The sequence below is a fragment of the Monodelphis domestica genome, chromosome 7 (genome assembly GCF_027887165.1).
Source record: "Monodelphis domestica isolate mMonDom1 chromosome 7, mMonDom1.pri, whole genome shotgun sequence".
In the NCBI taxonomy this organism is placed as follows: Eukaryota; Metazoa; Chordata; class Mammalia; order Didelphimorphia; family Didelphidae; genus Monodelphis; species Monodelphis domestica.
The window spans coordinates 170,076,383-170,092,297 of record NC_077233.1 but is presented as its reverse complement, the minus strand read 5'-3'; the positions used below and the strand labels follow the sequence as shown (position 1 = coordinate 170,092,297).

General features: G+C 46.6%; 1 protein-coding gene across 9 annotated transcripts; it reads left to right on the top strand.

The window, feature by feature from the left end:
• The first annotated feature begins 3,143 nt into the window (after nt 1-3,143).
• FANCG (FA complementation group G) lies at nt 3,144-14,262 on the top strand. 9 transcript variants are annotated; one of them, XM_016424044.2, is made up of 14 exons: nt 3,144-3,704; nt 4,570-4,663; nt 4,979-5,113; nt 5,516-5,706; nt 6,029-6,188; nt 6,519-6,649; nt 8,773-8,919; nt 9,178-9,329; nt 10,803-10,869; nt 11,730-12,073; nt 12,605-12,693; nt 12,917-13,090; nt 13,453-13,533; nt 13,630-14,262. In XM_016424044.2, exons 1-13 carry the CDS (start codon nt 3,615-3,617, stop codon nt 13,494-13,496), a joined length of 1,818 nt encoding a protein of 605 aa, XP_016279530.2. In that variant the 5' UTR covers nt 3,144-3,614; the 3' UTR covers nt 13,497-13,533; nt 13,630-14,262. The 9 variants fall into 9 exon arrangements, with proteins under 9 accessions (XP_016279530.2, XP_016279527.2, XP_007498890.2 ...); XM_016424041.2 differs by having other exon boundaries at nt 3,152-3,704; nt 13,410-13,533; XM_007498828.3 differs by having other exon boundaries at nt 3,154-3,704; nt 4,573-4,663; nt 13,410-13,533.
• Nucleotides 14,263-15,915: the final 1,653 nt, after the last annotated feature.

The window sequence follows — 15,915 nt, the reverse complement described above, 5'->3', positions numbered from 1 at the left end:
TTTTCCTTTGCCTTAATAGGGCAACAAGGATACAGTGGCACTAGTTTCTTTTCAAGGGCATAGTGTGAAGTGACTTCTCAGACACCAAATCCAAGAGGTGCCCTCTACATGTATCTGGGACCTTTTATGCCCCTAGACCAGGAAGCTTCTAGTATACTGGGCTCTGTCAGATTGCATGGAAAAGAGCAAGTTGTTAGGGTTAGAGAAATGCACTGACAAATTGCTAATCTTAGCACACTTAAAAATTATATTCCCAATTATAATATGGAAGGAGGCATTACTGAAAAACAGTTTGTGTGGAAAAGGTCTGTAGTTTTTCATGACTACATCCCAAAATCAACAGTGTGGTATAGCTAAAAAACCCAACATACTCTTAGATCATAGAAGTGTGTTCCAGTGTTCTAGAACACAAGGAAGTGTGATTGTCTCCTTGGACTCTTCCTATCATGTTCCTTCCTGGAGACCACATTTAAGGAAAGATCTTGACAACTTGTATTGTCTAGAACAAAGGTATGGCACATATGCCGAAGATGGCATGCAGAACATTCTCTATGGGCACTGGCTGTGGTCCCCCCCATTAGAAAGACAAGGAATTTGGGTGGAACTGCTTCTTTCCACCGTTCCTGACTGCATTTTTTCACTTCACCCACCCCTCTTCCCAGCAGCCTAATGGGAAGCACATGGAAGGGTGGGTGGTTCACAGGTGGCAGAGTTGGGGGGGGGGGAGCAGAGCACTCGGGATCACTCTTCTCCCCCCTCTACACTCACTGAGGATATTCATCACTTCATCTGCTCAGAAACCCAATGGGAGCATTTCCTCCCCTGGGGTGAGGGGGCAGGGCATGACACAAAACTTTAGTAAGTTCGACAGTGGTCTAGAAGATTGTAATTGACATGGTGAGCTTTCTCCTAAAGTCATATGAGGATTGCTTTATGGAACCTGATATTTGACCTAAAGAAGAGAAACTTCATGTTGGTCATCTCCAAATATTTGGCCCCAAAGGATAAGAGAGGAAGTCATAGAATCAGATTTGCATTTGATGTTAGAGAAAACTTTCTAATAATCAGAGTTAATTCCAAATTGAATGTCTCATTAAGCATTGTGTTCCTCTCAGAAGTCTTCAAAGTCTGAATGATCACATAGATGATATAATACATGGAATACTGTTAGTTACAGGTTGGATTAAATAGCCTGAGGTTCCTTCAAAGTTTGAGAATCTGGCAATCTGTAACTTCCTCTTTCCAATCAATGGCATATACATTTCATCAAATGAGAAACTTCAAGATCCCCACATCCAATCAGTGACCAAATCCTGGCTATCCATATTGTGTAATGTCTCCACTCACTGCCTTCCATACCCATTGTTACCAGTCTAATTCTAGCATTTATTACTTCATCCTTGGATTATTGCAACAGCATCGTAACTGGTTTCTTGCTGTTGGTATTTCCCATTCCAATTGATCTTAAATCTTTTCTTTCTTAATCTTCCTATAATATAATCCTGTGTAACTCACTTTTTCAGAAACCTTCAGTGGTTACATATTACCTAAGAAAGTACAAAATCTTGTCAGGGAATACAAGAGGTTAGAAGATATTGCAGTAGGGGCAGGTGGGATGCACAGTGGGTAGAGTGCCAAGCCTGGAGTTGGGAGGACCTGGGTTCAAATATGACCTCAGACTATTTAGTTGTGTGACCATGCTAAAGAAGGCACTGGAGTGCTTACTTGGTTAGACATTGAAGAAGTGGCTGTCTATTACATCATTAGTCATCTTGACTTTTGTCTTGGACTTCATTTGGTGAGAGAGTGAGGTTGATGACTGTGCAATTCTGCCTCACTGAAATCCAATTTGGGATTGTGGGGAGTCAAAAGATAACACCAGTGGTGTCATTTTGGTCCTCTTTGAGTGCAAAGGACAACAACCAATCCTCTGGGGCTAAAGAACAAATCTACTCCCTCTCCAAGACAATTCTTCAAATACTTGAACACAGTTACATATCTTTCCTTGAGTTTTCTCTAGGCTAAATTTGCACAATTGCTTCACCATATATGTCATCAAATCAAGGTCCTTCATGGCTGCTCTTCTTTGGACACTCCAGCTTATCACTGCTTAAAACTGTCCAAAACTGAATATTGTACCCTAGATGAAGCTTTATAAGGGCAGAGTACAGTAGTATCACCTCCCTGTGCTCTTCCTAAAGGTAGCCAGAGATTGCATTAGATACTTGGCTGTAACATCACACTGCTGACTCACATTGAGCTTGCAGTCCACCAAATCCTAGATCCTTTTCATGGTCTAGTCATGATTGGATAACTATTGATTGAATTCAACAATGCAGTATTACAGATGGGGAAAGGAACATTTATTAAATACCTAATTTATCCCAGGCCCTCTTCAAAACCACAAATATCTTGTGTGATCATCGGGAATGCCTATCTTCTAGAGGGGACAGAGGAAGTGCTGGGCCTGGAGTCAAGAAGTCCAGAATTTAAATGTGACCTCTGACGTTTAGAACCTTATAACTTGATAAATTATGTAACCTTTCTTCCTCATTTCCCTCAACTGTAGAATGAGGCTGATAAAATATAGCATTTAACTTCCAGATTTGTGATTCAAATAAGATATTTACAAAGTATTTAGCAAACTGAATGCACATAGATGCTAAATAAATGCTACCTATTGTTAAAATGAAAATGGAGATGTTTTTAAGATTGAGGGTACTCTTTCAGTGACAGAAGCAGTGGAGAGGTCAGAGGACAAGAACTGAGAACAAGTCAACATTTGACCATTAGGAAGTCAATTTGGAGAAAGTTTCAGTAGGGTGATGGCAGAATCTAGATTACAAGGGTGGATGTGGAAGTATAAACTGGAGATATGTGATTTATAGGGGATAATTAGAAGATGTAGAGAAACAATGCTTCTTGGGAAGCAGCGGGAATTAGAATGAAGGATCTACAAAGAATTGTGTAAGGGCTGTGGGTGGGGATTGTTACCTGACCTGGTCAAAAGGCAAATTGGTGAGTTCTCCCAAAAATAACAGGCCTGAAAATGCAGGACTACAATTCCCAGCAAGCCCTGAAACAGCAGTGAGCTCCCGAAGCATGCTGGGCCGTGTGGCTCGGGAAAGGGAGGGAGGTCAGGGGCAGAGCTTCTTTACTCCAAACTGCACAAGGGAAGTAGTAGAGTGTTGGGGAGACCTTCTGGTGGTCCCGACAACATCACCCTATCACATACTTTGATAGTTTTCTACCCCTTTCCTTGAGGAGGCGTTACCACTATTACTTCCTCAAGTTTCCCGCGGTCTTCAGCCTTTCTTCAACAGCCAATTACAGCTACGCACTATAACTGATGGACCTATCCGGGGCGACTTTGGAGCTTGTGTGGGCTGGGAGAGACTTCCCTTCCTCACCCTGCGTATGGAGTACGCAGGTGGGCTGGCCCGAAGCTCGGGTTTGCGCATGTATGAACTTCCTTCCCGCCGTTCCCTGCTTGATCTCAGATCCCACGGGTGTCCCAGAGCCGTCTCTCCGGGTCTATATGCGCGTTACTATCCTGGGCGGACGTGAACTCTGAAGAAGTCTTGAGAAGTCCCCAGGCGATAGCCGGGGGCAGCATGTCTCCAGGCTCCGCCGCGCCACTGGAGCATCCCGGCTGCCTGGGCCTTTGGAAAGCGGAAAACGATCGGCTGGTCCGGCAGTGGAGGGTAAAGTTCTGTTTCTACAATTCCCTACCCTATCCACTGAGGCACCCCACCTCCCTGCCCATAGTAGAACCACTTCTAACACTCCCTAACTGGTATTTCCTCTCACTGACAGCCTCCGTTGCATTGAACACTGTGACTGCCCAGTTTCCCCCCACTAAGAGCTTCCCCTCCCTGACAACTCATCCCATTGACAGCACCTCCCCTTACTAATAGTTCCTCTCCAATAGCTCCCCTCTAATAGCTTCCCCAATGACAGGTCCCCTTCCACTGTCAACTCCATCCTGCCACTGAGAGCCTGTTGCATTGATAGTTCCCTCTCCAACCACAATTCCCCACCCTTACTGTTCCTCTCTACTGACAGCTTGCCCCCCACCCCCAATGACAGCTCTCCCCACTGAGTTCCCCAAACTGGCAGATTTCCTACACTGACAACTTCCTCTGTATTAATAAACTCCATCTCCCACAACTTACCCCCACCTCCAACAACTTACCCCTGGTAACAGTGTCTAACCCCCCCCCCCCCAATACCTTAGAGTCTTCCTTCTGACAGCTTCATTGAATAGTCTGTGCCTTTCATTGTCTGTGCCTTACTAAAGTCTGCTGTGAGTCCTTCACTGACCTAGTTACCAAACCACCCAGTCAAGCCACTTAAGACCCATTCCAACTGAGAGATCCTGCCATTGAATCTTCTTTGATTTTCCTGTTGAATCCTTCCTCTATTTTCCCCAGTGAAATAGCAGCCTTGACAATTTCTGGGCCCTAGACCCATCTCAGGCCTCAGGCTCTGGCTTCTCCCTTTCCCAGGGTCTCAGGGACCATGGGGTGGGTAGTGGGAGTACTTCCAGTGACAACTTTCTGTGTTTAGCAGGTGGTGGCTCAGAATTCTGGACAACCTCTGAAGCAGCAGGCTGTTCATCATGTCCTTGAGGAATTCAGGGGGCTCCTCCACAAGCTACAGGGTATGATAGGAGTTGGGATGGGATAAGAATGGAGAAGCAGGGGATTAAGGATGAGAGATCTTGGTCTCTAGTTTCTGCATCCCCTGTTTGATCTTGTTCAGGAGCAGTTTTGTACAATAAGAGGGGTTTGGGGTAGGTAGCTCATTTGGAGGAGAACAAGTTTCCAGAGATAAGGCACAACCTAGGCCCTAGGTCTAAGTAGAGGTGGCAGAAATTCTCTCGTTTGGAAGGAGGAGTTTCCTGACTTTGACTGGGGAAAGGCAGGGGATAAAGTCTGGTTGGAAAAGCAAATTAGTGACTCCTAATGTATGACAGCAGGGCTCCCCTCAGCTCTCTCTGTCCTTCCTCTGGAGCTTACTGTCCTGGGTAATAGCCTGACTCTGGGGGTTGGCCTGGTCCAGGGATTCATGAAGGATCATGTTCTGAACATCCAGCAGAGCCTGGAAAGAGGTGAGCACCATATACTGATTCTTTTCCCCAATTGATCCACTATCTTGACCTCCACCACCAATAACCAACCCATCCTTTCTCTTCTCTGGAACTTCCCAGCTCCCAAGTACATTCACTTCACAATAACCTCTCCTCAAACATTGGCTAGACTTTCAACCATTCCCCGAGTCCCTCCCCCCAACTACAGAAGTCTATGGGACGACAACCTATGGCTTCTATCAGTAGACCAGTTTCTGTTCTCCTCTTTGAGAGTAGACCCTCCTCTGGGCAGGTTGGAGAGAATGGTGAGGGAACAGAAGTCACAATTTCTCTGGGAAAGGGATGGGGTAACATGAAGGAGGGTCATATAAGTGGTCTTTCCCTCTCTAAATGCTCTTGCTAACCATGTCTATGGTACCATAGTGCTGAATGCCCAGGGTGTGCCTCTACCCAAGTCAGGAGACTTATGGGGGGCCATCTTTCAAAGCCCCTTCATACCTTCTGAGATGCTACCTCCTCTGCACCACTTGGTGGGCCTACAGGGGGCCTTATGGCTGACAGATAACCATCCGGGAGACCTCATCATACTCTTGCGTACTGTGATGAGTAGCCAGGTGAGAAGTAGGGGCAGTATGTATGCAGGGCTCTTTTCCCCAATCCCGCCCCCCCCAAATTCTCCCCTTCCCCATTCTGACCACTTCCCCACTTTGTTGACCTCTTGAATCTCCCTTGCCCAATCTGGGATGCTAATATTTGGGGAGGAGGAAGAGATGTAAGAACTTCGGGCTCTGGCTGGAGTGAAACTGGGTTATTGAGAGAAGAGGTGGGGTAGAGGAGAGCTCCCACTGTGGCTCAGTGGTAGAGGTTCCTTAGGGGAGCTGATGGTTAGACTTCTGGGCCTTTTGAAGTATCTGACCCCACTTCTTACCAAACAAGTGCAAAGAAAGTGGTGCTCATCTCCCTGGACTTACTGAGGACCTGTTGTCACTGCTACATGCCTGGGACCCCCCCATTGAAGTGCCAGATGCTCCACTGGCCTTACAGGATGCCAGGAGTCTAAAGGATGTCCTTCTTACCACTGCTGCGTTCCATCAAGGTGAGTAGAGATTTGTCCCCTTATACTCAGCCCTAAGACATGAGGGAAAATGGGTTGCTTGCTCTTAGCCTGAGGGAGTTCCTTTTGTAAAGCATGTCTCTCTTCTCTTGTCTAGCATATGCCCCTAACCTAGGTGATCAATGGAATTGGGGGAAATCTCTGTCTCTTCTTCTCATAACCTCCCTGATTTTTCATTTCCCTTCCCTGGAAGAACAATTTTTTTTTTCAGGAAATATCTTTCTAATCTCCCTTGGATCCTCAAAATTTAGTTCCACTTTCCATCTGAAAGTCCAGCCCCTCTCAAAAGCACTCCCTCCTGATATGTTACAGGTCTTCATGAGCTTCATATGGAGAACTTGTCATTAGCCTTAAGCAGCTTGCAGAAAGCAGCATTCAGCCCGTGCCCCCGTCCTGTGCTGGTCCTAGTCCACACAGCTCTGGGAGCCTGTCTTCGGAAAATGGTAATGAGGAAATGGGAAAGGCCCTTAGTTTTGGGGAAAAGTGGCTCAGTGTCATATGGCACTGGTGGGGGGGGTCCTATCAAACTAATCTCATTTCCTATTAGATTGGGTAATTATGCAAATATACTTAGGGCTTTTTTTAATTGTTATTTTCCATCTTAGAATCAATACTTAGTATTGGCTCCAAGGCAAAAGAGAGGTAAGAACTAGGCAATGGGGATTAAGTGACTTTCCCAGGATCACACAAGTAGGAAGTGCCTGAGGTCACATTTGAACACAGGATCTCCTATCTCTATACCTGGCTCTTTATCCACTGAGCCACCTAGTTGCCTCAGTGTCTTTAGATTTTGAAAAAATCTGTTGTTTTTGGAAAAGATACAGCAATTCAGGACTCAATTGCATGACCAGATCTCAAGAAGAATAATTAATGATTTGAGGTTTAAATATGGAATGGCCCAAAGGTTTGTTCTCAGTCCTAAGATCTTTGACAGTTTTGTCATCATAACCTGGATAAAGATGTGGATGTGGCACATCAAATTCGCAGATGAAACAAAACTGGAAGGGATAGAGAACTACCACACTGTGTCACAGTCAAGATTCAACAAAATCCTGATAGGCTAGAGCCAGATTTAACAAAGTAGAATATAATGCTGACAAAGGTAAGGTTTGATATTGGGGTCTAAAGAAACAGGTCCAAGAGTACAAGGTAGGGAAGTCGGGACTGGACAGTGGTTTGAAAAGGACCTGGAGGGGCAGTGGGGTGGCTCAGTGGATTGAGAGCCAGGCCTAGAGACAGGAGTTTCTGGGGTTAACTCTGACCTCAGACACTTCCCAGCTGTGTGACCCTGGGCAAGTCACTTGACCCCCATTGCCTAGCCCTTACCACTCTTCTGCCTTGGAAGGTAAGGGTTAAAAGGAGGGAGATTTAATGGACCTTTCCAGTCCCTTTATATTGTGTCCCTTATTAACACCCTTTCCCTTGCAGGTAAACTGACCTAGCTCTTCCTCATACACAATACTGTAATCTCTGCCTGCGATGCACTGCCTCTTCACCTTCATATTGTATACCCTCTCCTACTTTATATGCATTTTATACTTGTGTGAATACTTGCTTAAAAAAAATACTATCAAACATTATCCTCACAACAACCCTGTGAGGTAGATGCTCGTATTATCTGTTTTACTGAAGAAGAAACTGAGGCAGATAGAGGTTAGGTAACTTGCCCACACTCACACAGATAGTGAGTGACTTGGCAGGACTTGAAGTCACCTTCCTAGCTGCAGGCCCAACACTCTAGCCACTAAAACACCTACATATTCTTGCATAGAATAGGTGTTACATTTGTATAGTAAATTCCATTAAGGGCAAGGACTTGCTTTTGTCAGTCCATAACACCCAGCAGATTGGTGTTTAATAAATGTTTATTGAATTATTGACCCAATACAAGTCAGCAGTGTGATATGACCTCAAGAGTGGATGCCAGCGTTAGAGCTCACTGAGAAATGAATGGTGGTCAGGCCTTGGGAGGCAATGCTGCCTTCCTGTTTGCAGACCTTCGAATCACTTCTGGGTTCCCTGTGTTATTCTGAGGGACATATTTTAGGAAGGTCAGGAAGCTATCCAGAGGAGGGCAGCTAAGATGGGAAGAGTTTTGATTTCAGGATATCTAAACAGAGGCTGAAGGATCTGAGGATGTGTAGCCTAAGGAGAGAGGTCTTCATGTATTTGAAGAACTGTCATTTAGAAGAGGAAATAGTTATTCTTTAACTCCTGGAAGGCAAGACTAGACATATTGCTCAGAAGCAGATTTAGACTTGAATGGAAGAAAAGGCATCTTTTCTTTAGGGTGCTTCAGGAGGTAGTGAGCCCCCATCCCTGGAAGTGTGCAAGTTAAAGCTGGATGATCCTATGTTGAGTATGCAGTTGAGATCCTTGTTCAGATTTGGGTGGGTGGACTAGTGGCCTCTGAGGTTATTTTCTGCTGAGATTCTGCAGGGACTCATAGGCTTAGATGTGAGGGGCCTTTTCTGTATGGGCTAGGATTCCAGGGAGGGGGCTTCCGAAAGGAATCTGGGATCCTGTTTTCATGTCTTTTCCCCACTTTCCTCTTTCTCTGCCCTAGGGCCATCCACAAAGGGCACTCCTGCATCTTCTGGAAGCGCTGAAGGCAGGCCTCACCCCAGGGCCCCCTCTCCTGGAGGCTGCCCGTCTATATCGTCAGCTCGGCCACACCACAGCTGAGCTGGACAGCCTGAAGCTCCTGGTGGAGGTGGGCTCCTGGGCTTGTGGGTCCAGCCTGGTGCTGTGGAGCTGGGCTTTCTCTTTTTTCCACACAGCCTGGACGGTGTCTCTCCATCTGCTCTGGTCAGATGGTCTGGAGTTTGGGTGCTGGAGGGAGTCAGGGCTTCAGAAGGAGCAGGGAGGCCTCTGGCTCCAAGGATTGGCAGGGGCTGGCATTTTCAGGAATAAGACAGGAATGCGGCCCTGCTCTGTGGCCCCTTCTCTCCCATCTGCTGTTTCCCCGCAGGCTTTGAGCATCCCCCACAGCTCCAGACCACCCTTGTTCCCTCTTGGAGTAGAACTGCTGATCACTGCCCTCCGTCCTGCGTCCTCCCTTTCCTGTGGGACCCAGAGCCAGGCCAAACACCTGCTGGCCAGCAGATGTCTCCAGACAGGCAGGTATTGCTTTCTCCCTCTCCTCACCAGCTCCAGCTATCCTAGACCGCCAGAGCTAAAACCAGTTAAAAGAGAATTCAGAGCTTTCCAGGCTATGCCCTTCATTCTGCACATGGGAAAAAAGGGTCAGAATGAGACTATCTCCTCCAGGTCAAACAGCAAGTTAGTAGTGGAACAGGGGCAATGACCCAAGTCTTCTGCCTAGTGCTCCTTCAAGGGTTTTTATTTCTTGGATAGGCTGCCTCTCTTCTGACCTCTTTCTACTCTGCCTCCAATGTCTTCTCTTTCCCTTTTTTAAAAAATTCTAATTTCTAAAAAATTCATTTATTATTAATTATGTGTTTCTTTAATCTTAATTTATGTTTATTATTATATAAATTAATGTTTAACAAAACTCTTACCTTCTGTCTTGATATCAGTTGTTTGTTTTTTAACCCTTTCCTTCTATCTTAGAATCAATTCTGTATATGGACTCCAAGGCAGAAGAGTGGTAAGGGCTAGGCAATGGGGGTTAAGTCACTTGCCCAGGGTCACACAGCTGGGAAGTGTCTGAGGCCAAACTTGAGCCCCAGGACCTCCCATCTCTGGACCCGGCTCTCAATCCACTGAGCTACCCAGCTGCCCCTCTTAGTATCAATTCTAAGACAGAAGAGTGGTAAGGGCTAGGCAATGGGGGTTAAGTCACTTGCCCAGGATCACACAGCTAGGAAGAGTGAGGCCAGATATGAACCCAGGACCTCCTGACTCCAGGCCTGTCTGAGCCACCCAGCCACCCCTAAAGCCTTCACCTTGCCATTGCATCAGCCTGCCCCAGCTCTGCCTTCTGTCTTCATTCTCCTATGATCCTGCTCCACCCCAAGACCAGTCCTCTAATCTGAGGAGACTAAAGAAAGAAACTATATCCACCTCAGTTTACTTCCTACACAATCTACAGAAACTGAGGGGCTTCTCTAACCCTGGGTGGCACAGTGGAGAGAGTGCTGGGTCTGGAGTTGGGGAGACCTGAGTTCAAACCCAGCCTTAGAATTCCGTTGTGTGACCCTGGGCAAGTCGTTTAACCTCTGTCTACTTCAGTTTCCTCAGCTGCTAAAAGGGGAATAGCACCTACCTTTTGGGCAAAGATTTAATGAAATAGTATTCCCAAGCATTTAGCGTAGTCCCTGGCATGGTAGAAGGCACTTAAAAACTGCTTGTTTGCTTCCCTCTTCTCCCCACTCCCCTCATCTTTGCTTCTCTTGCCAACCATTGAACAGTTAAATGCCAAGAAACAAAAAGTGAACACTCCTTTCCCCAGTATAGGGCAGCAACTCAGAAATGGTATTTGGGGGGAGAAAGAAGGGAAGCCATAGCCTGAAAAATCCATATGTTGGATAATAGGAGTTCCTGGGACATTGTTGTCAGAATTTCTGCCTGGGAGGGAGCACAGTGGGAGGGAAGGAGTTGGGGGAGAGGGTCATCTGTGCTTTGGATCCTTAGGGGAGAGGAGGCTGTGGAACAATACCTTGACCTGCTGGCCCTGCTGCTGGATGGATCAATGTTACAGGTGTGTGTGGTGGGCAGGGTCGGGAAGAGATGGAGGAGGGCTATATGCTGGTTTTCTATCTGAATCATAGCAGGATTGCTCCATCTTCCTCTCTTGAGGTTTGAATGACCTAACCACCAGCTAGTCTACAGTGTGCTAGGGTCTGAGGATACAAATAATCGATAAACATTTATTAAGAGGAAGCTAAGGGGGCAGCTGGGTAGCTCAGTGGATTGAGAGCCAGGCCTAGAGATGGGAAGTCCTAGGTTCAAATCTGGCCTCAGCCACTTCCCAGCTGGGTGACTCTGGGCAAGTCACTTGACCCCCATTGCCTAGCCCTTACCACTCTTCTGCCTTGGAGCCAATACCCAGTATTGACTCCAAGACAGAAGGTAAGGGTTTAAAAAAAAAAAAAGAGGGAGCTAAGTAGCACAGTAGCCACAGGACATAGTGGACTCCTTCTGGAGTCAGGAAGATCTGGGTTCAAATCAGATCTCAGAGACACTTCCTAGCTTTGTGACCCTGGGCAAGTCACTTAACCCTGTTTGTCTAGCCATTGCTCTTCTGTCTTAGAGAATTTATATTAAGGCTTAAAGGTTAAGGGTTAAAGGTAAGGGTTAAAAAAAATGATCAAGCAGCTATTATATGCCAGGCCCTGTGCTCAAACATTGGATGTGCTGAGCACTACAATGAATTAAACAATCCCTTCCCAAAGTCTGTGGTGGGCTGAGTGTGGGAGTAGTGAGAAGAGCTTAGAAGGAGGGTCCATTAAAGGCCTGGAAGGGAGCGATTACTAGACCCTCATTCCTCAGGGGCTCCAAGGCCCGGGTGAGAGGAGAGAGGGCATGGATGATGGCAGGTGGCGGTGGGTCTCTCTTCAGGGCATGAAGTACTCTGTGACTCTGCCTGGTGGTTCTCCAGCCTCTCGAGTACCCGACGTCTTCTTGGAGACAGCAACAGCACTGATTCTTGTGGCCAGATTCCAAGATTCACTGACTGTGTGTGAAGAGCTGCTCAGCCGGATAGCGCCTTTGGTCCCTCAGAAACTGTGGCTGGGTCAGGGGGAGCCTAGCCTCCGGCCTGCTCTATCCCCGGTCCCCCCTCGCCCCGAGGACCCTTCAGAGCATCTGTTCTACCTGCTGTGGGCCTCAGCTGCCCACCTACTTCAAGGGCAAGCCCATTCTGGCCTGGGGGCCCGGAGAGAGGCACTGGAGGAGTTTAGCAGGTGAGGGGGAGGATACATCAAATGGTGGAGGGGGAATGACTTGATTAACATGGGATTCTTGGGACTCTGGGTAGAGGGCTATGCCCCATGTGCTGTCTGCTTCTTAGAGCAGGGGTTCTGAACCCATGTTCACTGATTTCAGGGGATCCATAAACTTGAATGGAGAAAATCTTTATTTTCACTAACCTCTCATTGAAAATGAGCTTTTCCTTCAATTAAAAACATTATTCTAGGAGCAATGAGGTGGCTCTGTGGATTGTGAGCCAGGCCTAGAGGGTTCAAATCTGGCCTCAGACACTTCCCTGCTGTGTGACCCTGGGCAAGTCACTTGACCCCCATTGCCTAACCCTTATCACTCTTCTGCCTTAGAGCCAATACACAGTATTAATTCTAAGATGGAAAGTAAGGGTTAAAAAGGAAATTATTCTGAGATTTACTAGTCTTTGCTGGCCTATGACAGGGGTCCATGACACAAAACGGGTTAAGAATCTCTGCCTTAGTTATACACACAAATCATTTCCTCATTTCTAGGTGTCTTGAGTTACTCTTCCGGGTGCAGCCTATGGACAGAGTTGTAGATGAAGGTGCAGATGGAGATGTAGACCAAGGTTTGAGTAGAGGTGAGAGCCAGCTCTGGGTCTTCCTTCCCCACTACCTTTGGGTCCCCTCCAAGGGCACTTTCTATCCCATAATGGGGTTGGATGGGGTGTCCTGGAGAAAGGCTTTCCCAGGAGAGACACTGATGAACGTGGACTCTAGAGAGGCAGGGATGGAGGCTGGGCTCCCCTGGGAGCTTATGGCTAGGAGGCAAGTTGCCAATTTGTTTTGGGGTGTCGGGGCTAGATGTTATTATCTCTAGTGCTGAAGATGAGCTTCCTTCAAAGATCTGCTCACCTGTAAAAGTTCTTCAAAAGCTGAAAGTGGTGGCATTAATTAGCCGGGGGCTGGAATGGGTAGCAGAAGGCCGAGATGCCCGGGCTCTACAGGATTTCCTCCTTGCTGTGCAGCTTTGTCCAGGTATGGATGGCTGGTATGTTGGAGGCATGTTTTTAGTGCTCCACTGAGAAATTTATGCATATATCAGTATGTATGCTGCATATGTAATGTCTCTTCCTGTGTGCAGAGGTCATGGGCTATTTTGATCTCATGTATATGTGTGGGGCTGTTTCTTTTTTGTCAGCTTGAGTATAAGACTAGTATGCCCTTATACCGTCTGTTGTGGGCAGGCTGCTGGAGACTTCGGAAGGGTTCTCTAGTATGTAATGGGGGAAGTCACCTGTGAAGACCCTTTAAAGCTAATGAAGATTGGGGTGGGGGATCCCAATGGGTGATACAGGTGATCGGAGAGCTTCCTTACATCTACTGTACGTCCTTTGGAGGCTTGAGCGGAGGGAAGAGGCCGCTGCAATCTGTCAGAGGCTAGAAGCTGAGGCCGACCAGTATCAGGATAACTCTGAGGGGTAAGACTGAGGGCCAGGAGGTGGGCTGGTGAGGGTGGGCTGAGAGAGGACCCTTTTGTTTTTGTTTCTCCCTTATTTTCCTCTCTTTCTCTCCAGTCTTCTTCCCCTATACTTAGAGTCCTGTGTGAACCGGATTCCCATCACCGAGCAGGAGTCTCTCTTGCGAGAGCTTCAGAAATCACTGCAGAGGCCTACTTGCTCTTAGTGGAAGTTCTATCCTGACTTCCCAGGGATTTTCCTTATTTGGCCTCTCCTAATTCAGCCCAGGAGAGTGGCTAAACTTCGAGTGGGGACTTCAGTAATGCTGGGAAAAGCCATGGATTATTTCTTCTTCACTCAAAAGTGGAGGGAAGTATAAGAATAATCAGGGAATTGCTCTGTCTCTTTCCCCTTTATTCAGTTGACAGTCTCCCTATCACTGTATTTTTTGGTACCTATTACCCCATTCCTTTTTTCCAGTAAAATCTTCCATTGGTTTGTCTGCCTGTGCTATTTGTCTTGTGCTGGAAGTGCTGGGCTCTGGCCACCAGGCCACAGCCCTTTATCTGAAACATTCTAGTGACACTGGGAGAACAGTCCCTTACTCTCCATGTGATTCACTCTTGTAAGTGAAGACTTCTCCTGTCCTTACTTGATTTCTTCCTTCACTTAGCTCTTGAGTAAAAGTACCCCTTAGCATTTGTGTATTTTGGTGGTGATCAGTCATTCAATAAAGGAACATTCAGTGAATCAGTATATGCCTGGTGCTGTGCTAAGTGCTGAGGATACAAAGAAAAGTAAAAGACAGTTCCTGCTCTCAAGGAGGGTTATGGGTAAAACAACATACAAACAATTAAGTGCCAACAAGCTATATCCAGAATAAATTGGCTATATACAAGATAGGAATTTGGGCTTTCTTGAGGGAGATTCAGTGACCCGAAAGGTCTATGATGATTTGTGATGGGCTTTCCAATCTTGTGGAGACAGTATCAGGAAAAAAAAAAAAAAGACAGGTTTGTCTTTATGTCTCTCTGCCTGTCTCTTATCTTTTTTTTTTTTTGAACCTATCTCCTGTTTTTAAGACCTTGGATTAGACCCCAGAGCAATCTATAAAAAAGAGATTAAACTACCAGTTTAATGAAGAAGGCAATAAAAAAAGAGTAGAAGGAAACCCAGTGACCAATAGTAGCTTACATCTATCTACATAATACTTAGTGGTTTGCAAAGCACTTTCCTTACAACCTTGTGAGTTAGATAATATTATTATCCCCTTTACTGATGAAGAAATTGAGCCTCTGAGAATGTGGGACTTCCCTGGGACCACACGGTAAAAATCTGAACCTGCATCCCTAAGACCTCAAATCTAGCACCCTTCTATTATACCACACTTTCTTATAATCAGAAGCTACTGCTATCAGGTTAAGCCAAATCCAGGCTAGAACTGAAAGCAAGGGTCAATCTGATTTCCTGGAAGAATAGATGAAGGAGGAACTATGAATGAGAGGAAAGCAGGCTTGCCAGGAGAGAGTAGAAAATTCTGAGGTTGAAATCCTGGGAGACAGGCAGTGCTGTGGAAGAGATACCTCATCTCTCTTGGGACAGAAGTGAGGGTTCAGGGCCTAGGTTCAAAAGTAGAGGCAGTCTCAGGGTCAAGAACTACAAGTCCCAGCATGCACTATTCTGAAAGGGTAAGGGTATGCAATGTATGCTGGGATATGTAGTCTTTGGACGTTCTCTCCCACGAGAAATCATTGGGTTGCGGGATAAAGGGGACGTTGACCTAACTAAAGCTATAGAAAGTGCAACAGTGCATGGGGAGGCATGAGTCTTACCTCCAAGAAACTCAGGGACAGAACAGGATTTCAGTAATGCAAGGGTTAAAGAATACGTATGCTTCTGGGTGGCAACCTAAAGCAATGAGATCAGTGTGAGGGCCTGGAGTGACAGTTTTTTGGACAAAAATCGAATTGAAATGATAGTATTGAGGATTAGGGGACAGTGTCAGAGGGTAATTGGGAATTTTGCATGAGAAGAGAAGGCGGTTAATGTTAGGATTTGTAGGTGCCTGGAAAGTGGATGGGGTGGGTGACAAGATGAACTGAAAATATGAGGTGAATGACAGGATTAGGGCAGGCTGGAGGACCCAGGCCTTTGTTTTAGCGACGGCTGGGGAGCCCTGGAGCGCTAACCCTCGGAGCCAATAAACTGGGGCCAAGTGGGAGAGTCCACTTCAGAGAAAGGGAGTTCCCTCCTCTCTCCTGTCCATCTGACGGAGTAATTCCTAACGATTGGCTGCGCTTCTTGGTCCGTCGAGGAAGCGTAACGCCGTAGCCAATGATCATTGCGTTACCAGGCGTGTTTCACCTTAGGGGCGGGCGCGGATCTACAAGTGAATTTTCTGAT

What these genes read in the sequence shown, in the direction of transcription:
- FANCG (XM_016424041.2), top strand. Translation starts at nt 3,615, where the DNA reads ATGTCTCCAGGCTCCGCCGCGCCACTGGAGCATCCCGGCTGCCTGGGC. An exon ending in GGCTGGTCCGGCAGTGGAGG is followed by an intron (nt 3,705 to 4,569) that starts GTAAAGTTCTGT and finishes TTCTGTGTTTAG; the next exon opens with CAGGTGGTGGCTCAGAATTC. An exon ending in CCAGCAGAGCCTGGAAAGAG is followed by an intron (nt 5,114 to 5,515) that starts GTGAGCACCATA and finishes ATGGTACCATAG; the next exon opens with TGCTGAATGCCCAGGGTGTG.